Raw genomic sequence first — 24643 nt, 5'->3', positions numbered from 1 at the left:
AATCTGCAAGTTTTTGACGTGTGGTAAACAAAAAAAAACGTATTATAAAGTTTCAGCTTGGGGGAGGGGGCATATATAAATTACGTCACACGAAGTTCACGTTTTTTTACCCCTCCCCGTCCTTGTCAGACATATTGTATATTATATTTTGAAATGTGATGTCACAAAATTGTAGACAATGGAAATAACAAATATCATGTAGTACGCTTTCATATGAAAAAAAAAATGGCCAGTATTTTTAAAATTATCAAATTATAACATTAATATCGTGAATCACGTATATCGATGAAAGTGAAACATTGTTATCTTTATATTAATACGTGAAGCAAAACTCTGTAACCCTTTTTGCGAAAATTGCGCGGATGGAGGTATATGAAATTTTGCATACTAATAGTTTTATATAGAAGGAGTGCAGAATACTAATATTTTTTTAATTAAATTATGCATAAAAAACTACATTATTAAATCAGTAAAAAAAAATTACACACACTACCATGTATTTGACACACACACGCATATATAACTACTCTTTTGTTTATTACTAAAGTCTATTGTTAAATAATGGTCGAATTTCGACCACTGGGCGACCAGTAGTATAATAATAATTGCGTTTATTGATAATCATAAAATAAAATTGAAGCAGTATTATAATTTTACGAGTTTATATTAACATATATTATTTATTATTCTGTGAAGAGTGTGACGTGTTAACAATCAGTAGGGGCATTTAACAATCAGCACAGTAAACTGAATCAACAGTAATAAGTACCGAGATATATTTTAAATATTTGCATTCCGCAAAAATCTTTGACGCAATATTAGACGTTATGATACTTTTGTTTCATTCCTTAAAAAAAAAAAAACTTTAAAAAAGTATTGAAACCGAAGCCTTAACGCTTAAGAAAATTATTTTGTCACATACAGGAATATAATGGCAATAAGATTTTATAGTACTTTAAGCTGGATCTGTGCAATCATAAAGGTTTACATGAAACATGATCTACTATGAGATACTTTAGAAAAATTGAGTGCACAAGGCCGTATATATAAAACGTTTTACAATAATATAATTAAATTATGATCTATTTCTGCTTCATTTGAAATTTTATACTCTAAATCTTACAATTATTACAATGAGATATTTAAAGGTCGAAACGACTAAAGTATCCTACACACGAACAGTGCTTTTAAATCATAAAAGTGACTTTCGATCATTTCAAATAAAGATTTGATGTTTAATTTTTAGACGCTTAAAGATATTTATGATTCTAGACGTTAATTTAATTTTGTCTTTACAATAATAAACATCATTCCTCTATTTGTAACAGTCGAAAGTAAATATTCATCTAGAAGAGCGGGTATCCCTTCAGAGAACCGCGAAATGAATCGCGCGATGTAGATGCGACATATTCTATGTCATGAATGCAATATTTAGAAGCGTCGACGTTTATTAGGATAATCATCCATTTGGCGTGATGAGTCCCACCCACCGCGGTTCTGCGGCATGTCGTCATAACCTCCTCGTGGCATGTCGTACTGGTCTCTGAAGCCTCCATCCTAAAGTAAGCAATCATAAAAGTCTCCAATATTTCTCGTTGATCCAACAGAATTGTATATTATAAAATATATATTTAATCGCGACAAATTTACCACAGAACATGTAAATTTCAATTTATTCACGTATAATATAAGAAAATTCGTATTTACAGTTACAGTGGCACGGCTTTAACAGTGTCGTTGGCAAGTTCCATTAAAAATATTTATAAAAATGTTATTCATTCATTGATACAGAGTAAACTAATACCAATACGTAATTGTTTTACAATAACACTCCATTTTCACGCTGTCGTGTTATAATAATAAATAAATCTCAATTTATCGTTAATGACTAAATAACAAAACAGACTCAATAACTGGTTCAAATCAGAGAAGATGCCACTACGGCAAAAATTATTTTGCACCACATTTGACATAGACATCAGTTTATCAGAGGTTCAACTATAAATAATAATAATAAGTGTATCTATTGTATATGGAGCGGGCGGAGTGGCGTCCGGTCACATAATAACAATAATGCATAAGACATTGTATCACAGAATAGTGTCAATGTGGTTAGAGCCATGACGCGAGCGAAATACATTTCTTGGATATAATAAACGAGACTTTACATAAGAATTGTCGAAGTATAAGTCTATACTAAAATGAACATCTCGCTTCATGCAAAAAACAAGTTAAATTACAAAATTAAATTAATTAATTACAAATTATTATTAGTTGAATTAGAAAAAGTCGTAAACTTATTCATAGAACAATACCTTAAAGAGAAAAAAAGAATTGTGACTTATTGTAATCTTATTTTTTTTTTTTTTTTATAAATTACGTGTTATTTGAATAAAGCTGAAAAACACGTTTCCTTTTTTAGCGTAAATTTAAGTTAGCGTAAATCTAATTTATATATGAAGAATACACAAAATTTCTGACAAACCTTTTTTTATATGTGGGTAACACAAAAATAAAATCGTACAAACCTATTTTGTTTTGATGTGCTTTGATAATTTACGAAGCAAAAATTATGCACGCCTCATAAGAATAGCGGATGAGGTTGTGTGTACTAAAATCAAGCGATTTCTTGAACAAAAATGTCTATTTATTTACTATCGCACTTGTAGAACAATAATTACATATAAATGTAATGGGAAAAACACTAATTCAACACTTGAGATTTTTAAGATACTTTGTTTAAAAAAAAAAATAATAAAAATTTATTCCCTGGACGTCCGGCCATCAAATGTATGTATGAAAACTAGCGTGTTCACTATAACTCTCGAAAAACTGATCTACGCCGAGTTGCACGAAAATAAATTAAAATTTAAGTAGTGATTAAATTAATTTAAGCGCAAGAATCGTATGAAATTCTTGTGATTTAGTTTAATCTCTACTTAAATTTAAATTTTGTTTCGTGCTACTCGGCGCTAGTCCATTTATTTTTATACGCTTCAGTATTAATTCGAAGACCACGGTCTAATTCAATGTAGTTTATTTAGAACTGAGGCTGTTCCCGCGACTTCATCCGCGTGGCATTAAAAACAAAATATTGTTCAGTTCGCAGTTATTAAATAAATTTCTTGAGTAAAAGTATCCTAAATTATTCATTATTACACCATCTATCTGCCAGTGAAAGTCCCGACAAAATCGGTCCAGCCGTTTCAGAGATTAGCCGGAACAAAGACAGGACAGACAAACAAAAATTGTAATAAATGTTATTTTGGTATATGTACCGTGTATACATTCATATTATGCTTTTAGTAAAAAGCGATTATTTTAATATTACAAACGGACACTACTAACACGAACTAAAAAATGTTTGATATGTAATACGTTTATAATAGTTAAATATCAATAAATCGATGTACAATCAAATCCAAATTTGTTTTTTTTTTTTCTAAATTTGATGTTTAATTCTTAAAAATAAAAAAAAGAGTTAAAAATAATCTCCCAGTCGTGCGTTACAGCCGACACGTACTTTTTTTAGGCAGCAATAAAGCAATCAAAATCAGTTTAATTGTAAAAAAATGGATTTATGAGGCGTGCACTTATGGATTTTTCAAACTTTTATGTAGGTACGTCAAACACTAACTAACATTATGTAATATTTTATCGGAACAAGATTATTTAGGTTCGTTTAATTCGCAAGATAAATGTATTTTGTGTATAGGTATTTTTAATCCATTCAAATGGAAAATATTTAGCCCTACCACTATGGTTTTATTTCATTATTCTTGAGGGAATATAATTATTACACATTATTTTTACCTCTCGTTACCAATGAAACGATACTATTCATACTTTACTAATGCTTTCTATGGTAACCATCAAAGAACAAAAAAACTAAATAGGTTTTAAGGAAGCACCTGGTTTTGCTATATCCGGCACCATGTTGTAAACTTAGTACATATTATGTACGAGTAGGTTTAATGTATATATATATACTCGTATAATAAATTATTCAATATTCTTTTTATCATTGTGATAGTATTAAATTTATTAACTCAAATTGCAAATTTTTATGTAATGCATATTAATACAGAACTTTAGCCGTAGAGATTAAGGTAAGGACTGATTTACATTTATCAACTATCTATTGAAGTACATAATTATGTACTGTCAACAAGTAGGCAGGGTACAGTGGTAAGCTGATTGGAGAGTAACGACTTAGGCTTTCGAGCTGCTTTGCAACTAACATCAAATAGAAATGCATTCGCTTCTATCTCTTTCGTGAACTTTTAACCTATGTTAAAATCATATAAAATCATGTATAAGCAACGGATAATTTAGGTCGAGTTTTGATGCTGATAGTACTATCAAGGCATCAAAAGATTAGTATCGCTTCAGACTCTTTCCCCATATAGGAGAATGATCAGAGCTTAATCCACCACGCTGCTCCAATGCGGGTTGGCGGATATATTCCCTACTATGAGTAACGATCGCTATCAGGTGTACATGAACCACGAACGTGCAATAAACTTTTTTGTTTTTGGCCAAACACTTCGGCTATGCACCGCAAAGAAAAGACCTGATCCGCACATCCCATTCCCTTTCTAAATCCCGCTTGTACATCCCATACTTTATCGTCTGTTTCATTCACAATCCTCTCAATCAACACTTTTGCATACAATTTACCAACGACGCTGAGGAGGCTTATACCGCGGTAATTCCTGCAGTCCTGCCGTGACCCTTTTCCCTTGTACAATGGGATTACGGCGATTACGGCTTTGCACCAGTCTCCCGGTACTTGCCAATTTCGCCAGCACAAATTGAAAAGGCGGTTCAGCTGGCTAGCCACTATGCCATGTCCCGCCTTCAGCATTTCGACGGTAATCCTGGCATACCCTGCAGCCTTACCTAATCTCATACTTTTCAACGATTTCACTATTTCATCCAGCTTATCTCACTTTCATCACCATTTATAGTCTCTTCCATGGAAGGTGCCGTATGTTGTACCTGCACTTCCTCTCTTTCGATCAAACTTTCAAAATACTCTTTCCATCTCTTTAACACAAATTATTCTCCTTTTATAATGCTCCCATCTTGACTCCCGATTGTACTCAGTTCCAAGGTAGAGATTTTTCCTCTGGCAGTTTTGATGATTTCCAGAAAAACTTGATGTTTGACTGGAAATCTTCAGTAAGCCTTCTATCAAAATCATCCTTACGTTCTTCTTTCTTTCTAGACGCCACGTCTTTCGCCGCTAATTTCAATCTTTTATACTTCGTCCTTGCTTCCTTTATCTCGTCATCCGTTGCCTTTTGAAATTTTTGGTTAGCTTTTGTCGCTAACCAATCCAACCACGCTTACTTCTTTTCTTGCACAGCCTTTTGTACATCTTTATCCATCCACACATTATAGTTCTTTCTTCCTTTCCTTCTTTTAGCTAACATAACTCAATAGCAACATTCACCACTCCTTTCTTAAATTTTTCTTAAATTTACTTGTCTTTCTTTTCCTTTTCTTGTAGGTTTTCCACTTTCACTTTGTCCAAAACACTCGTAGGCTTGGCCCTACGGTGTCGCCACCGTTTATAGAGGCCACGCATTCGGGCTACGACCAGGAAGTGGTCTGTGTCGAGGCCTGCACCGCGATATGCCCGAATGTCTAGCACTTTCTTCCTAAGTCTTTCATCCACTATTATAAAATCAATCATACTTCTAGACTCACCCTCCTCTCTTATATACAAATGGATCTTTTTGTGGTCAAACATTGTGTTGGCCAAGCAAAGATTCCATTCCAAGCATACTTCTCCCGTTGTCATTCACTCTCTCGTCCCCAAACGTAGCCAGAACTCTTTCATACCCATCACACTTCACTCCAACCCACCCATTAAAGTCCCCTAACATCCGTTCATTCTCTCCTCACTTACTCAAGACATCTCTCATACTATCCCAAAATTCCTCTCTCTCCTGTTGGGCTTTTGATGACCCACCTTCACGTATCTCTGTCGGTGCATAGACCCCAAGGATAAACAAGCGGGTGAGTCCGACTTTTAGCCTGATCCAGAAGAGTCTTGGGGTTACACATTCATGCTCCATCACACATTCAACCATTCAAGAGGAAAGAATCACAACTACTCCCTGACAGCCTCGGCTAGTTTGGGGGACTCCCGACCAGTATGCCGTGTAGAGACCATGTACTGTGGTGTCACATCCCTTCCTCTTAGTTTCATTCACGCATAGAACATCTATGCATCGTTCATCCATCATCTTACATATTTCATCTACCTTACCATCCATTCCTCCTCTTACATTCAACATACACATAATTTTGACAATAAATATCAAGACTGATAGCTAATCAGTAAGCATATTGTTAACAAAACCAACAAATGGAACACGCGCCTGATAATAGAAAACACAAGTGTTTAAAGCATCTGTTTGTTGCTCTTTCTAAACATTTTACAAATGTTAAGAAATAAATATTACAAATTTCTTGAAGGATTATGAGAAATACGTAGGATGTTGGACGATTATAATAAAATTAATGCTAAATATAGCACCCAAAAAGTGGTGACGGATCAAGATAATCAGATACAACTTGAGTGTAAAATTATACCTGGATTTACCATGAACACCATTAATGGAACAAAATCGATGGCATTGTAGTTTAAATATTGAAATAAATCCTAATGACACTTGTTTATTAACATGGTAATTCTAATTACCTATGTCAATTTTCTGTTCTTTGTGTAACCATGTATTGTTATTACTAATTAGCATAATTATCGCAGGAGTATATACACTACCGTCCAAAAGTTTGGAAGCACACCTGATTTCAAACAAAACAAAAGATTGCCGACTCCCTGCGGTAAATAATAGCAATAAAATAAAGTTTTATGACCTTTTGTGATTTTTTAACACAAAACAAAAGGACTACTAGTGCATATTCCTTGAGTTTTAACAAATTCCTGGATTTTGACGAAACACGTGTTTTATTACTTCATCCGCCGGGGACTTTCTTTCATGCATTGATGCGGTTTTATTGAAAATATTTTGTAGTTTATATCTTTTTTGGACCTTATTTAGTCACACTTGAGCATTAGAACGCGAAGGTTGTGATATTAACATCGTCTGTATTCAAAAGATTTCGACTACTTCCTTGACCGTCTTTTTTTTTTATTGAAAATGGCAAAACGCAAGCAAATCACACTTGAACAGCGAAGCGCTATTTGTACTCTGCGTGAGGAAGGCTACAGTGAACGCCAAATCGCAAAAAAACTCGGAATTTCTTGTAAAGGTGTCCACTACACCCTCGCTAGAAAAAAAGAAACTGGCAAAAATGAAGATAGAAAAAGGTCTGGTAGGCCCAAATCCACTACAAGTCAAGAGGATAACTTCATCAGAGTTCTTTCTAAACGGAATCGTCGCTTAACTGCACCACAAATTACCGCATCTCTGAATGAAACGCGAGGAACACCCGTGTCAATAACAACAGTTAAAAGACGACTACTGTCTGCGGGGCTAAGAGGTTGTGTTGCAGTTAAAAAACCAAAACTAACAATTCGGCATAAGAAAAACAGACTAGAATGGGCAAAGGAACATAAAAACTGGACAATAAACCAATGGAAAAAAGTTCTTTGGAGTGACGAATCGAAGTTTCAGATTTTCGGGTCCAATAGACGTGTTTTTGTGCGCCGATCTAAAGGAGAGAGAGCTTCAGAAGCTTGTACAGTGCCTACTATCAAACATGGTGGTGGTAATGTCATGGTTTGGGGGTGTTTCGGCAACAATAAACCCGGAAGTCTTGTGAGGATAACCGAAAAACTAAACAAGGAACGCTATTTGAAAATTCTTAAGGATTTCGCCATACCCGGTGGACTGAATCTTATTGGTCCTGGGTTCGTTTTTCAGCAAGATAACGACCCGAAACATTCGTCCAAACTGTGCCAGAACTTTTTAAGGAAGAAAAAAGATGTGAAAATCATGCAGTGGCCGTCTCAATCACCTGACCTTTCTCCCATTGAACTTGTTTGGGATGAACTAGATAGAAGGGTGAAAAATCAATCTCCTACGAGCTCAGAACATTTGTGGCAACTATTACAGAGCGAATGGAAGAAGTTAGATGAACAGTATTTTATGAAATTAATTAGTAGGATGCCTAGAATATGCGAGAAGGTAATTAAAGAGAGGGGTGGACACTTCGATGAAGCTAAAATTTAATTTAATTTTTATATTACTTATTTAATTTCATTGTTGTAGAAGTGTGTTTTGTCTATTTTTTTAATTCTGTATCAATAAAAAAAATTTAAGATGGCTTACTTTTATTTTATTTGATTTTATCTTGTTGCTTCCAAACTTTTGGACGGTAGTGTATTGTAAAAGATGAAAAACGATCATTGTGTACTACATAATAACAAAGAAATTATTTCTCCATAGAAATGTAGAATACTTAGGAATCCTCGCATTATGTGTAACTGTTTCATTGTTATGAACAGCAGATGACGTGAATTTTCATCATGTCGGAGAATGATACAAACTATTTTTAACACATTTCTGGAATATTATTTTTTGCACTTACCATTGGCTGCTGATGATCAAACATGCCTTGTTCTTGACGATCAAGCATTGAGTTTAGCCTTTGAGCCTGAGAAATGAAATACGTTGTTTTTATTTTTTATATGTGTTATATATAAAAACTATATATAAATAAACTCCAAAATTATTCTTTTCACTGATTTTTTTTTTTTTTTTTTTTGATTTATTATAATGAAAAACTTCCAAGAAAAAGAAAGTGCTCTATAATAAAGCGGCCTCGTGTAAGTTTTACAAACAAAAAAAATATTGTACTCCTACTGATAAGACAAATAAATTGGACTATAAAATAAAACAAAAAAATAATAAGGTTAAATTGGACTATAAAATAAAACAAAAAAATAATAAGGTACCCTGCGCGCGTTGCTACGCTTTTTTTTTGTCGTACCAACTCAGAAACCTTTGTGTTCTCATGCACTTAGCTGAAGATATACAGACAAACATTCATTTATATATACATATATTAGTGATGTACCGGATCGTCAAAAATGTATATCCACGAATATGGATCCGGATACGAATATTTAGTGTCAAGATCTATGGATACGGATACGGATCTTTATTTACTCAATCACCTTGAAATGGTAGTTAACGTCACGCCCGCCACAAGGACGGGCTCTGGTTTCGACTTGCATTAATTATTTTTTATTGATAACTATTTTTGTAATTGAAGTTTTTTTTTTTTAGTGAGAAACACAATTATTTAGCAACCAGGTCAAGGAAACAACGGGCGTCTAAAAAACTTAATAAACCGCCATAAAATCCGAAAAAGTCGTTTCAATAAAAAGTTATTTGATTTTCATTTCCTTACACTTATAAAATGTCAAACTTTCTATTTGTAATAGGGATCACATGAGATAGTTGATTAGTATCTTATAGTTATATACTATTAGTATGGTAACTTACTAGAATATACGTTTGCAATTAAAGGACCAAATAATTGATTTTAAGAAATAAAAAATACTCTGAATGATTTTTTTTTAGTTATACTACATAATCACATTATTGAGGTTGCAAAGCTTCTTAATTAAACTTCAATTGTTTCCTCGGTTCTTATTTCTTTATTTCTTATTTCTTCCTTGTTCTAGTTTCTTGTTTGAGTGCGGCGAATGTTCGTTAGAGAGTGACTGGCTGTTGCTGGGAAACGCGTTATATAGCGTTTCCCACACCCCGGTAACAGCCGCATAACGGGAGATGGCTAGTACATTTCCCGCGCCTTTGCAACGGGCCAATGGCGGTAGGTCTTGGTCACGCCATTTGCGTTGACCAATCACAGACCTGCTTCTAGGAGAGTGGGCAACATAACGGTACATGTTGGCGACAAGTACCAACCTAATAGGACGGTCAATAACGGTAGATTTTGGCCCCGCCCTTTGCGGAGTACCAATCTAACGGGCCCGTTTGATAACGGTACATCTTGGCCCCGCCCTTTGCGGAGCACCAACCGATCGGACCCGTTTGAGACAAGTACCAACTTCAGCCCGCGTTTGGTAGAAGGGGTGTTTTGCCTCACTTTCTGGCCCGTATGTCTATTTCATACTGTTGCCCTCTCTCTCTCTCTCGTGCCTGTTGCCATCTCCTGTTTTCTCGCATACATTCGTCTTACTCTTACATTATTTTTACAATAGCTTAATGTCTAAGATACAATTTACTTATATCTATGTATCTTACGTACTACTTAATACTTTATTTTATTAGCCTACTTATAACTAACAAAAACAATCAATTGTGACGTAAGCCGTCCGTAACATTCTCCCCCCGGCGTAGACTCTTCGCAGCCTCTCCCCTCAGCAGGACGGCGATCTTCGTTGCAGGTCTCTCTTCGGTGGACGCCTAGGCGTCGCCTTGTACACCCGACAGAACTGACAGCCCTTTGCTATCTTTCTTACTGTCGGTCGCAGGCGAAATATAATGAACCGTTGGCGTAGGTCATTTACTACGCGCTCGTTATTCGCGTGCCCGGCGTTCCGATGTCCGTTGTCTATCAGTAACCTTGTGAAGGAGTGCCCGCCGTCTAATATCACTGGTCGGTTGGAGTGTGTTGTTACCGTTGACGCTCCAATGCGTCCTCTCGCTTTTAATATGCCGTCTTCTATTTCCGGGTCCAACTTCGTAAGCTTGCTGTTTTTACGAAGCGGCTGTTTTGTTTTTAACCTGTTTAACTCATCGCCGAACGACTCCTTTTGAGATTGTCGTATCCACCTCGTTTCGGCGTCTTTCATGTGCGCTACTTGCAACGGGATGTCTCTCTGTTTTTCTTTGAGTCTCTCGATGAATAATCGTACCATGGCCGTGGCTCTTATTAGCCTCTTATACGATGAGAACCGGCTGATGTCGGGTAGCGTGACGTCATCGCTAGTACTCCCTTCTGACGTACTGTACACTACTTCGTCGCATCGCTCACCGTCCGGTATCATTGTAGGCCACTCTTCCTCAGGCGTTCTCAAAAACGATGGTCCATTGAACCAGCGGTCCGTTCTGCTTATCCGTCTGGTTCCAATGCGCGTAGCGTCGTCTGCTACGTTGTCGTCTGTTGATATCCATCGCCAGTCGTCTCTATGTGATAACTCGGCGATTTCAGCAAGCCTGTGTGCCACGAACGGTGTGTACTTCTTGTCTTCGTTTCGGATCCAATGAAGCACCGTTTTGGAGTCGGTCCAGTAAACTACCTTGCTCGGTTTCCATGTGTGTTCTTTAACTATCACACTGGCCATCCGAGCTCCAATAACCGCCGCCTGCAGTTCTAGCCGGGGTATCGTTAATAGCTTTAACGGCGCCACCTTTGCTTTTCCCATGACATGCGCTACTTCTATGGCGCCGTCCTCGTGACGGATCCTCCAGTAGGCTGTCGTCGCAAAGGCTTGTTCACTAGCGTCGTTGAACACGTGCAGCTGTACTTCTGACCCCGGTGCTATCTCCATACTGTAGCATCGCGGCAAAGCCAGGGCGGAGATGTCTTCTAGACCGGTTACCCACTGCTGAAACTCTTCAGCTTCGTCGCTTGGGAGCTCTTCGTCCCATTGCACCTTCTTCAGCCACAGCCTTTGTAGGATTATCTTCCCTACCACGGTGTACTGGCTAATGAGTCCTAGTGGATCGTAGATAGACATGACGGCGCTTAGTGCCTCCCGCTTTGTCGGCACTCTACGTTGAGTTTTGACGGCTTCCGGGACTCTTTTGATGTCCGTATTGAAGCCGACAGTGTCCTCTCTCGGGTTCCATCTGAGCCCGAGAGTCTTCTCCATTTGGTGCGCCGTCAGTCGGACGTCTGAGTTCTTTGATCGCTTAACGTCCGGTATACTCTCGAGCACCTTTGTGCTGTTCGAGTTCCATCCCCGCAGGTTAAAGTTAGCCCTTTCATGTATTCGCATGACGTCCCGTATCGTTTCGACCGCTTTGTTTTCATCGTCGAAGCTGTCTAAGTAGTCATCCATGTAGTGTTTCTCCTTTATGGCTCGCGCTGGCTCGGGGTACTCGTCTTCAAATTCGGAAGCGTTGTAGTTTCTCACGCTGTGAGCGAGAAACGGTGAACACGACGCTCCGAATATCATTGACGTCATTTTAAATGTGCGCGGTTTTTCATCGGGACCGTCTCGCCACAGGAACATCTGTGCCGGTTGATCTTCGGGGCGGATCTTCACTCGTAGGAACATTTCCTCGATATCCGCCGTGACCGCGATCTTCTTCTCGCGGAACCCGAATAATATACCGGTCAACGATGCTAGCAAATCCGGTCCCTCCAGAAGGCAGTCGTTCAAGCTCACGCCGTCCACTCTGGCCGCTGCGTCGAACACCATCCGTACCCGTTCTGGCTTGTTTATGTTGACGACGGCGAAGTGTGGTAGGTACCACTTGACGCTGCTTGCTTGTTCGCTACCGTCGCATTCCTCTGCGTAGCCCTTACCGATGAGATTCGCGACTTGCTTCCCGTATTCGCTTTTGAATGCGGGCTCCTTGCTCATTTTCTTTTCGAGCGTTCGAAGCCTCTTGAGCGCGTATTCGTAGCTGTCGGGTAGTACCAGGTTGTCAGTTTTCCATGGTAAACCGACCTCGAACTGATTGCCTTTTCGTTTGATCGTCTCCTTTAGGATCCGCTCCGCTCTCTTGTCGTTCTCACTGACTCGAGTTTTGTTCGTTATTCCCAGTGAGTCGACGTCGAAGTGTTTCTCGACGAGCCTTTGCAGCTGCAAATCGCTGGCTGGGGTGAACACGTGGAGCACAGATTCTTCTTTCTGCATTATAATCCTTTCGGGCACTGAACCGTGGATCACCCATCCCAGCATGGTTCTCGATGCGGCTGGTTCATTGTGTTTACCGGTACGCAGTTGTCTCGACACAATCAGGTGCCAGTTGTCAGCACCGATCAACATCCGAGGCTTGACATCTTCGTTGACGGTGTGTCTCACGACGCCTCGTAGATGTTTGTATCGAGTCAAATTATCCGGTACTCGCTGCCGACACAGCTGCAACCCTTTGACCGTTCTTGCTGTAATCTCGTGTTTCACATCCTCGTGTACGCCTTGGATGTGGAACTTCACTGTTGCGCTGCTCACTCGTCGATCTTCATTGATACCTTTAAGCTTGAGCGGCTTCTTCGGACCCCCTTTGACGATCTCGTATGCCAGGTCTTCGTCGATCAACGTTACTGTAGACCCTTCGTCGAGGAGCGCGTCCGTGATGACCTCCCCCCGTAGACCACTTAATTTTACCTTGCAAGTCTTCAGTAACACGGTTCCTGGCATTGACTTTGTTGCGACATTCATTACTGTCGCCGGTGTGCTCTGTTCTGCACACGGTTCTTCCTCTTTAGGAACAACTTCTGCTTTTTTGTGCAAAATGGCGTGGTGTGGCATCTTGCATCCATCGACTCCGCAGAATTTTGCCTGGCATGTGGCTCTGCTATGTTTCCGCTTCATACATCTGAAGCATAGCCGCTGTTCCTTAGCCCACTTCCACACTTCATTCGTAGTGAGTTTCTTTAGCTGCGGACACAACGGGGTATAGTGACTCGTCGACTTGCATCGGAAGCACACGACCGATTGCTCTTCACGCGTTGCTTCACTAGTAGTAAATACCTTTTCTTTAACCACGGTCCTCTTCGTTGTTGGTCGCTCCCTTCTGAGAAACCCTGAAGCGCCGTGTCTACCGGTGTGCGTGAAACGTAGCAGCTTGTCTGCTTCCGCCATCAAGAACTCGGCGAGCACCGTTATCTCGTTGTCACGGGCGATTCTCTCTTCATTCACCGCCGCGTGTTCCGCCCATTTGCTTATTAAATGCGGGCTAAGCTTCTCCATGACGTCCCTTATCAATAGCGGATTCTGGAGATAACCTCTTTTGTCTACACTCTTCATTGTGTAGACGATGTTCTGGAGCTTGACGGCTAACTCGTTCAATTCCCCGCTGGAGCTGCCGACCCTCGGAAGTCTCTTTAGATCTTCCATCGCCTTATCTACGATGTATTCGGGCCGGCCATACTTCATTTCCAGCGTCTTCATAATAAGATCCGGGTGAGTTGCCGTGTATAGCTGAGAGAGCACTATCTCTCTTGCTTCCCCTCGGAGGCTATTTCTTAGTCGGAGAAGATTCTCTGTTGCGCTGAACTTATACAGTCGCGTTGAATCCTCCATAGCCGCCTTGAAGGGAAGCCACTCCATGATGCTACCGTTGAATGGCGGGAGGTCTGACGTCTGTCGCGGCGGCGGTCTGGAATGGATCATCTTCTCTAACACGTTTGCGAGCTGTTCGATCCCTTCCCCTCTTTGTTGCATCCGCTCCTCCCCCCGCACTTCCGTTGCGAGGGGAGGTTGTACGTCTGGCTCCTGTGGTTGGTTGGTAGCTTGACTTCTATCGATCCATTCGCAGACTCTTTCATTTTCGTCTATGGTCGCCGCATCATCCGCTTCTATCGCCGAGATGTTCGCCTCTAATCGCCTTTTGATTAGATTTTTCTGTATGTTCAGGCGCCTTTCTTCGAGCTCCGCTAGTTGCTTTTCAGCCTCGTACTCGGCTAATCTAATGCGGGCTATAGCGCTGTTTGTCGACCGCCGAGAGCGCACAGTACCTGTAGGCGATGGAGGCCTACAAGACTGTGTCGTCTCTGTCCGCTGTGACGTCGACGGTTGTGCGCTATCTCCTTCTAGCGGGGCGAGGGGCACCGGGGGTGCCATAGAAATTCGCACCGGCGATTTTTCTATCGCTCTTCCTTGTGATATTGTTCCTACGGCTGTTGATGGTGATCTCGGAGATTCTTCGTGGATCTGTTGAAAGGTGGCAGAATTTGCTTGTAAGGCGCGTTCCGATTCACCGATTCCCGATTCTGATCTGTTCTTGCGGCTTCTTGTGTAACTTGCCATGACGCTGATTTTTTCTTTTTTCTGTATCCGACGTTCGAAGGACCAAACACTGTTGAGGTTGCAAAGCTTCTTAATTAAACTTCAATTGTTTCCTCGGTTCTTATTTCTTTATTTCTTATTTCTTCCTTGTTCTAGTTTCTTGTTTGAGTGCGGCGAATGTTCGTTAGAGAGTGACTGGCTGTTGCTGGGAAACGCGTTATATAGCGTTTCCCACACCCCGGTAACAGCCGCATAACGGGAGATGGCTAGTACATTTCCCGCGCCTTTGCAACGGGCCAATGGCGGTAGGTCTTGGTCACGCCATTTGCGTTGACCAATCACAGACCTGCTTCTAGGAGAGTGGGCAACATAACGGTACATGTTGGCGACAAGTACCAACCTAATAGGACGGTCAATAACGGTAGATTTTGGCCCCGCCCTTTGCGGAGTACCAATCTAACGGGCCCGTTTGATAACGGTACATCTTGGCCCCGCCCTTTGCGGAGCACCAACCGATCGGACCCGTTTGAGACAAGTACCAACTTCAGCCCGCGTTTGGTAGAAGGGGTGTTTTGCCTCACTTTCTGGCCCGTATGTCTATTTCATACTGTTGCCCTCTCTCTCTCTCTCGTGCCTGTTGCCATCTCCTGTTTTCTCGCATACATTCGTCTTACTCTTACATTATTTTTACAATAGCTTAATGTCTAAGATACAATTTACTTATATCTATGTATCTTACGTACTACTTAATACTTTATTTTATTAGCCTACTTATAACTAACAAAAACAATCAATTGTGACGTAAGCCGTCCGTAACACACATAATCTAAGTTATTATGCAGCATTTTATGATGTCAACTGAATTTGAAAATTAATAAAAGATCCGTAAAAGACCCGCAAGAAAGTGAGAGTGTATATATATATATATATATATATATATTTTATTTGCAAGTACTATTCTTAACCTACTTTTTTAGTACCTTCTACTATAAATTATATACAAAATAATACTAGAATCGAAAAAAAAAACAAGAAAAAACAAAACATTATGTCAGATGAAGTTTGTCAAAATCAATTGACCCTCATTTTTTTTTTATCGCTGGAAAATGCTTTACGCACCCGCTACCCGGTCTAGAGTGAACGACCCAGAATACCCACTAAAACTGAGCAGTGCCCTCAATGTCATAGCGAGGCGCCACGGGAGCGCTTTCACATGTTACCGTGACGCCCCGAATTTGTAATTTAATCCATAAGTAGACTTTTACAATGAATATTAAAATAAGAGGTTTAACAAATAAAATTTTTAAACTCTTTAAACTGATAATCAAACCTCAACCTGGTAAGCATTAACCAGTTCCATCCCTATCATCACACGGGGCTCTTGCCCAGGACCCACAAATTTACAGAGGCCCCAGACGGTTGACTAAATTTACTTTTATATCTGCCATAAGTGAAGACTTAAACTTAATTCGGGTAAAAATTAAAACTTGATCGTAAAAGATAGCAGTAAGTTTGAGTTTAATTTAAAACGATTTAAAACAAAGGGTAACTGATATTGTAAATTAAAGAATGGCTTAAATTTAGTGAGCTCAGGTTCACATAGTTAATTAATTGCAATATTCGCTCACACTCATGTTACAAGTTCTGTTTCTATGTAATGTAATTTTTCTAACTAATATTATATGAAATTTGTGACCATGAAATGACATAGTTGGTTATAATTTGCCACTCAGTTGCTTAGGGCCCCGACAGATAAGATGGCTGTGGCCGAAACAGTAACGAGCGTGCGCGCGTACCTGCACGAAGAGCGTGTTCTCCTGCTGGCGGCGGCGCAGCTCGTCGTCCTGCTGGCGCATGCGCTGCGACAGCTCCTCCTCGTGGCGCAGGCGCGCGGCGCGCTCGGCCTCGCGCCGCTCGTCGGCCGCGCGCTCCGCCATCTCCCAGCTGCGCTTCTGCCGCTCGCGGTCCTGCTCGCGCTGCCGCAACTGCTCGCGCAGCAGCTCCGTCTCGTGCTCGTACCTGCGAGACCACGTATATGTACATAAATATACAGTCACTATCGCGATCGAGTCGCGTCGTTTTATACTATTTAGATAATTAGTTTTACTGAGGTAGGACACAGCTGGAAATATCCTGCTAAAAATCTCGAGTGACCCGACTGGAGAGGAACCTCCACCTACAGCTAAATAAATATGGCTAAAATAGCATTCCTTGGGGGCATTCTTTACTTTATTTTTTAATATTGTCAATATGTTAAACGACACTTTGATTTTTTAGTTTTTCTGTTTGGGCCATGGCGGACCACCGTGTAGTCGACACAATTTTTCCGTTGGTGCCACGGGGGACACCACATGACCGCGAACCAGAGTCAACTTAAAAAATATGATTTAGAAAAATGTCATGTAGTGTAAGGTAAAATAAGTAAGATCTTTAAGAATGAGTATGGGAGTGCAATAAAAACTTCTCATAAAAATTTTGTAAATAATGTCTTCAAAACTGGCTCCATGAACTAAACAAGTGGGGCCCAACTGGTATCCCCCGTGGGATTCAACATTCATGTTAATTATAATTTGTGTAATTTAATATAAGATCAATGTAATAAAATTTCGAAACAATTATAAAAAAATATATAAAATAATTGTTTGCAGGCAAACAAAGAAAAACCGACTTCAATTATATTGACAAGTAGGTAGAAGAAGAAATAGTCAAGTAAATACGCATTATCAAAGATTACTCCTAAAGTTGTAATCAGGTCTCGATGAATTTTAAATATGACCACATGATAAACATGACTTTCAAACATACAATTTATTATTATGGGTTTTACATATGATGCAAATCTTTTTAAAATTGTTGCGAGAAAAATCAAACATTTTCATGTTCTATTCTGTGACTCACTTCGCGTACTCCATTTGAGCTTCGAGTTTCTCCTCCTCAGCTGCTAGCTCTTTCTTTAGTGCTTCCTCCTTCTGCCGATGAAGTTCATGAAGCTGCTTCCATCTTGTTCCGTACTCATGCTCAAAGCTGCCCGGCTCCGAGAAGCGTGGTCCGATCTGATATTTAATAATATGAACCTCATTAAAGTAATGTTAAATTTAAATTTTGACAAATTTACCACACTCAAAATATTTAATACCTCTCTGGCACGCAAAAATTCTGGATGCTTTTTAGGTATATTCTTCTCAGGGTATCCATCAAATTCATCTGGTTCTTCTAAGTTTTCTACAATAACTGGACGTAATGACCTTTGAAGAAAAAAGACATTCAATATATGCTAACAAACAATAACAAAAAATAGACCAATGTATTAAATTAATATACATACGAGGTTAAAAAGAAGCATCTTTCACTGCAGTTACGAATGGCAGCTAATGCACTTGGTTTTCTTGCGTACTCAACAATACCTTCACCTAGTGTTTTTCCTCTTTCATCTACTCTGACAAATGCCCTTTCAATTTTACCGAAAATTTCAAAAGCACGATAAAGCAACTCATTTGACACAAACGGAGGCAAGTTCTTCACACGGACAGCACTGTTGTGAGGAGCAAACCTAACTCTTAAGGTTCTACCATTTCTCATTTTTCCATCTAACTCACGTTTTGCCTTCTCAGCATTCACTCTATAATCCTAAAACATTTAAAAAAAAAACATTACATGGTGTTTTCTCTTGCTCAAACAAAAAATATAATAAATATGCAAATTCTTACCATTTTAATAAATCCAAAGTTCTTTTCTTTATTTAAAAATAGTTCCGCAGTTTCTCCAAACTGGCCAAACAGATTATTTATCTCTTCTTCAGTCACATCACTGGTTATATTTCCAATGTACAGGCGACTCCTACCATTGAACTTAACTTCGCTTTGTTCAAGAGGTGGTAAATCATGAATGGGTCCAGTGAGGTCTTTTAATTTGTTAGCCAACATATGTTCCTAAATAAGACGAATATTTTAGAAACTAATGGTATTTTAAATGGAATTTTTTTTTAATTAAAAACTTCCTGTAAATTTCTTACCTCTTTAAATGGTGGTTTGTTACCACCTTCTTGTTGTGCTCCACGATTAGGATTCCTTGGCTGATTGCGAACAGGTCCTTGACCTGGGCCTCCAGGTTTCTGACTAAATACTTTATGAGGGCCAAAATTACCACCGCCTTGCTTATTACCTGGTCCACCTTGACCCCAAGAACCACCTTGCTTAATACCTCCAAAGTTTCCATTAATATTCTGAAAATATATATATTTTATTTTTTTTAAATAAATTTTCAGTAATTTTGTAACCAATATTGTTGTATTAATATAATTACATTAGGATTGAGTTCTTGCCTCGTGTCCATCAGTCTAGGAAGCGGACCCTGATGCAAATAAAGTATCATATAACATTATAAGTAACACTGAATGTAAACACTAAGACTAATATCTTTACATAACACTTACTTTTTGGAATGAACCTTGATTATTTTGATTTTGTGGCTTTTGATCATTTGGCATCGACTTGTCAACTTTGTCTTCAGATTGTGAAATGTTGCCCTGATTGATCTGTTGTGGCTGCTGCTGCTGCTGTTGCTGCTGCTGTTGTTGTTGTTGTTGTTGTAGCTGCGGTTGCTGTTGTTGGTGCGATTGCTGATTTTGTGGTTTGTTATTTTGGGGCTGTTGCATAGGCTTTTGCGGTGGTGTTGTCTGCTTCTGTTGAGGTTGTTGTTGCTGCTGTGCCTGTTGAGCTGGCACTTCCTTATCTTTAGGTACATTTTGTCCTTGTTGACTTGGTAATTGTTGTTGAGGTGGTTTTTCATTTTGTTGTTGATTAGGCTTATTTACCTGTTTAAAAGAAAACTGAATAGAAATGTTAAATTAGTAAAATTAAAATACAAAAAACAATGAATTATTAAATCTCAATAAAAATCTTTAAAAAAAATCAAACATTATGATATCAAATATGTATCTATTGATATTTACAAATAAGCAGTGAAAACTATTAAGAGCCATTTCACAATTTTTCGCACTACAAGTTTAGGTAAATTCGGTATAACTCGCGTCATGTAAAACTGTGTATGGGATAGCGCGTTCCTGTGTTACGCGTAGATAGGAAACACTGTCCACGATGTACATTGGATACGCGTACAGCTCCTGTACGGACCATCGCGAACCTGTATGCGCGGTCAATCGAACCAGAGCGCTCCGCGAGCCTCAGTCATTCGCCATGACTCCGACAAACTTAGCGATTGCGTGCACCACTGCTGCGGCATTACTCATTATTCAACACATTTTAAATATAAAAAAAAGAAAAAAACGGAAACCTAAATAGTGGATGAAAAAATTGTATCATGAAAGATGACAGTGTGAATAGGCTTATAGAAGATATAAATTATGAAGAAAGTTTAGTTAATGTGCTAATCCCACAAGACTCGGTGAAATTCAGCAAGTTAAATCAACTCGAAGAACACGTGTCTATTCATTTTGCCGTCCAAATATAACGTACCCGGTCGTGTGCGTTCTCTTTGACTCACGACCAAAAACCGACTGACGCACATACGGGTATTTGAACGATCTACGAGGCCAAAAGTCAAATTTAAAATGCAAGCCAGTAAAAACAAACGACTACCTGGGATGCGGAACAGGTTTGGGAATAATACCCGGCCCCTCCTACCATCCATCCGTGCATGCACTGCTTCCTCGAGCAGTCGGAATTTGATAGTCGCGCATGGTGTGTTTGTTCTCGGGGCGTTCGTTTGCAACTTTAAACATTGAATATTTTTTTTATTTTGGGTTTATTTTGAAAGAAAAAAGTTATGGATCCTGATAATAGGTAATCATCTACAAATTTCAATATTATTTGAATATTTTTTGTAAGTTTTTCATTTTAGTCTATTGAAAATCACGCGTAATATGGAATATTTTTTGCTATAATTTGTGTTTAAAAAGGAATATGTTATACTACCAAGTTAGATCCTGTCATAATTCTTAATATAATCGAAAGTTTAAAGCTTTGAGTACTAACTAATCCAAAAATTTGCTGCAGAAAGTCACGGATAAGTATCTTATTATTTTTTTTAATGAAGAAAACATATAAAAGTCGATATTTATGTAATATGAATTTTTAACCAGTCTTTTTTTTTAGGTTCACAAAGAATCACGGGAACAAGAACTGTTACCCGTAAATACTTGTTCGACTGCATGCAGAGCTTTAATTTGCCCAAATTGGAAGAAAAACTTACATTATTGAATGAGGAACTTCTGTCATGCGGAGCGTACTCAAAAGAGCAAATTAAGACCTTTAAATCCAGCTTTTTTTCATTTTAAAAGCCAACTAAGACAAAGATGGTGAAAAGCTCATGAGAAGGAAGACGTGTTTCACAAATACAATAATTCGTGACTTGAAGGAACTATTGAGATTCCAGCTATTGCACAAAATCGGCCAGGCCGCCCACGTAAGTTATTAAGACATTCAAGTGAAAGAACAAAAAGGTGGAAAACTGAGGGGATCCGGTCTTATGTAGAAGAAGACATGATCGTTCATGCTGCTCAAATTCGAGTTGCGGAATAGTGGAAATGAAATGCTTCCGATATATTAAAAGAAATCACCAGTACTAGTCCGACACATACAACAAAATATAAGAGGGCATTTTCTAAAACAAGAAAAGAAGAAACTTGCTCTCTTACACCATTGCAAGCATTGGCAATGTTTGTAGAAGCTATTTAACTCGTCGACAGTACGAAAAAAAATAGAAATACCAACAAAAACTTAATATTATTAAGAAGTCGGGTCAACATATAGGCTATATATTATCATGCTATCACCTACAGAGAACGAGCAGTGAACCTTTATTTCTTCAACGCATTCTGTAACAACGTGTAATCTAACGATGCATATTTGAATGTTGTTGTTATTATGTTAATAACCATCTGATAAGCTAGTTTCACACAATAAATAAAGACATTCTGTAGTATATTTAGTATCAGCATTGCACCCGTGCAAAGAGAGGGCGGATCGCTAGTAAGCAATAACAACTGGCTATTTAAATAAAAAATAACGAGTGCAATTAGAAAAAAAAAGAAAAATAATAATTGATCTGGAAAATTAAGAATTAGAACTGTTATCTTTTTGGTCGATCGCGACCGGCCGATTTCCCACCTGAGCGATTACATCTATATTGACAAGTGTGAAATTTACATATCTAAAAATATCGTATTCTAACGATATTGTAGCCATTTTTCATTGTCTAAAAACTGGGATAAAACAACATTTTCTAAAAATGAATCCTAGCTAGATTTATTTATCTCCCCCGAAATCCCCTGCATACTAAATTTCATGAAAATCGTTGGAGCTGTTTCCAAGATTCAAATCCTATATATGTACAAGAATTGCTCGTTTAATAGTATTAGATAAATGAAAAATTGACAAATAACAAATTTTTAGTCATGGCTGGCTGAACTCAATCGTGAAAACAAAATTTTAAGTCCGATTCCAGCCATTGACCATTGACAAGCAGATTAATCATTTCGAAAAGCAGAACCATAAATCTGAATCTGAGTCTGAGGAGCAAGACATTACTGATAACGAGTTGTCGAAAGATCTAAAAAGTTGGTTGGCGTGACCAGCGACGTCGTCGCGCTGACTTGACGATACCTTCAAAAAACAATTGAGGGACAACCATTAATTACTTGAGCTCAGAATGGAGGGAAGAGGTCCAATAAAATCTCACCCAATCTCATTTAAACCGAGGGAGGATAATCGAAAATCTCACGTCAACTTAAAAAAATATAAAATATTACAGATATTAAATAAAAATTATTTAGAGTGTTCATTTTGTCCGCTAAAACAAATCTCATGGCTATGAAAATCATTGTTTTTGCTTTGAATTTAATTTAATTTAATTAAATTAACTATAGTATACTTGAACAGTTTATTATTTCCCATCTATTTCTATTATATTCAGCGTCAATCTCACGTAACGTAATCTCATACGTAAATCTCACGGGGTCCAGGCAAATCTTAGCTGGGGGGGGGGGTCCTGTTCGAAAAATAGGACACGTAATTAATGGATGTCCCCTTACTTTGGACAGAAAATTGCGCCATTCAACAATATAGTATAATTAAAAGTTCCTATCATTAGTAATATTGTGTCAATACCATATCAATATGTAATTTGTGTCAATTCAGTTTTTTTTATTTGTAACATAAGTTATGATTTGATTTGGTTGACAATAAAGTTTATAAAGCTGCAGTAACTGTTTTTTATATAAATAATAAAAATATTTGCTTTTTCAAGTTGAAAATAGATTACGTATGTAATCCACGCGAACAATCGCTTACTCTTTGAAGCACGGCTACTGCAGGATTCGATTTCATAGAATACAAGACAAAACAAGATGGCGGTTTCAATGAAATGAACACCGAACTTAGGACATTGGATTATACGTAATTACATATAATAATTACTACTATATTTTAATTAGTAAATAGCTTTTTGTACTGAGGTTATTATAACCGAAATAACTTACCTCATTATTAGGACGTTGACCTCCATGATTTGGACCTCCTCTTTGATTATGCTCAAAACGCGAATTACGAAATCCTCCTCTGTTATTTCCGCGTCTTCCTCCTTGGCGTTGGGGTTGTGGAGGTCCACCATATCCTCTGTTTCCGTATTGATTCATAGCTTGCATTTGCATTACTGAAATTCGTTGCCACCGTTAGGTGAAAGTACAAGATATACTACTTTAATTGCTATTATAACAGGAAAAAATCATTACCTTTTATAAAACTTAAAGATTAACTTATTCTGTGTTGCGAATATAATGATTTATTAACGTTAAACGAGACCAAGTAATTATTTTTCTAATAACGTATCACATCACAACGTACATAAGCTGCGACGCTGTGAACTTGACACAAAATGGCGACATGAGATGGATTTAACGTCAGCCGGATCTTAAAAGAAGGAAATACTTATAGCCAACATTACAAACATTTTTGTGATGGCAATCATTAAAAAAAATACCATTAAAATTATAAAAAAAATTGTGTGAAAATTTTACTATCAATTTGTAGAATGGTTGAATAAATTAATCCACTAAAAATTCAAGTCACTGCAGAAATATATTTTTTATTATTTCAGTTTTACTTATATGTAATTAATAATTTATAGTTGTCATAAAATAAGAGGCCCGTTTGAACATATGTCATCGGGACTTGTTAGTTGTTATTATTTGTGTTCTCCACTCTACGTTACATTGGCGGGATCAACTATGCTGCACTGGCACAACCGAAAGCCATTAAACCAATCAATCAATCAACTCGGTATTCGATGCTCACGATAAATCGATTCAGTTTGTATGAGTATTTAATTGAATTTGTTTAATTGATTAATTGTAATGTAAAGTGCATTTGATTAAAATTTTAATCAGAAATTTAACTTAAACTTTAATATTGTTGGTAATTTAAAATAATACAATGGTACAATACGTCAATTTGTCTTTGTTTTGTATTTTTATATATTTTCTATTGTTTTCACGAATTTTAATCATTAGGTATAATGAAACAATTTATTCGGATTTTATCGCGGCTTATAAGCCAAATGAAAATTTTAATTTACGACATTGAGCGCCAAGCTCTTTTTTCCAGTAAAGATGACTATACAATATTTAATTACGATTAAAATCGAATGAAGCTGGTGAAATTCAATAGTTAATTAGTTAGCTAGTGTTTAAAAAAAACTTAGAACGTAACTGTT

At 38.1% G+C, this 24643-nt stretch overlaps 1 protein-coding gene across 1 annotated transcript; it reads right to left on the bottom strand.

Moving 5' to 3' along the window:
- Window positions 1-645: 645 nt before the first annotated feature.
- Window positions 646-23848, bottom strand: LOC123655683 (hrp65 protein-like). The gene is made up of 12 exons (XM_045591439.1): window positions 23664-23848; window positions 23412-23584; window positions 19347-19742; window positions 19217-19264; window positions 18927-19136; window positions 18622-18843; window positions 18240-18541; window positions 18051-18159; window positions 17813-17967; window positions 16711-16933; window positions 8569-8634; window positions 646-1557 (listed from the first exon to the last, which is right to left on the bottom strand). The coding sequence occupies exons 2-12, from the start codon at window positions 23580-23582 to the stop codon at window positions 1432-1434; spliced, it is 2028 nt and encodes a 675-aa protein (XP_045447395.1). The 5' UTR covers window positions 23583-23584; window positions 23664-23848; the 3' UTR covers window positions 646-1431.
- Window positions 23849-24643: the final 795 nt, after the last annotated feature.

The sequence above is a fragment of the Melitaea cinxia genome, chromosome 8 (assembly GCF_905220565.1).
Source record: "Melitaea cinxia chromosome 8, ilMelCinx1.1, whole genome shotgun sequence".
Taxonomy (NCBI): Eukaryota; Metazoa; Arthropoda; class Insecta; order Lepidoptera; family Nymphalidae; genus Melitaea; species Melitaea cinxia.
This window is presented reverse-complemented; position numbering and strand designations above follow the sequence as displayed.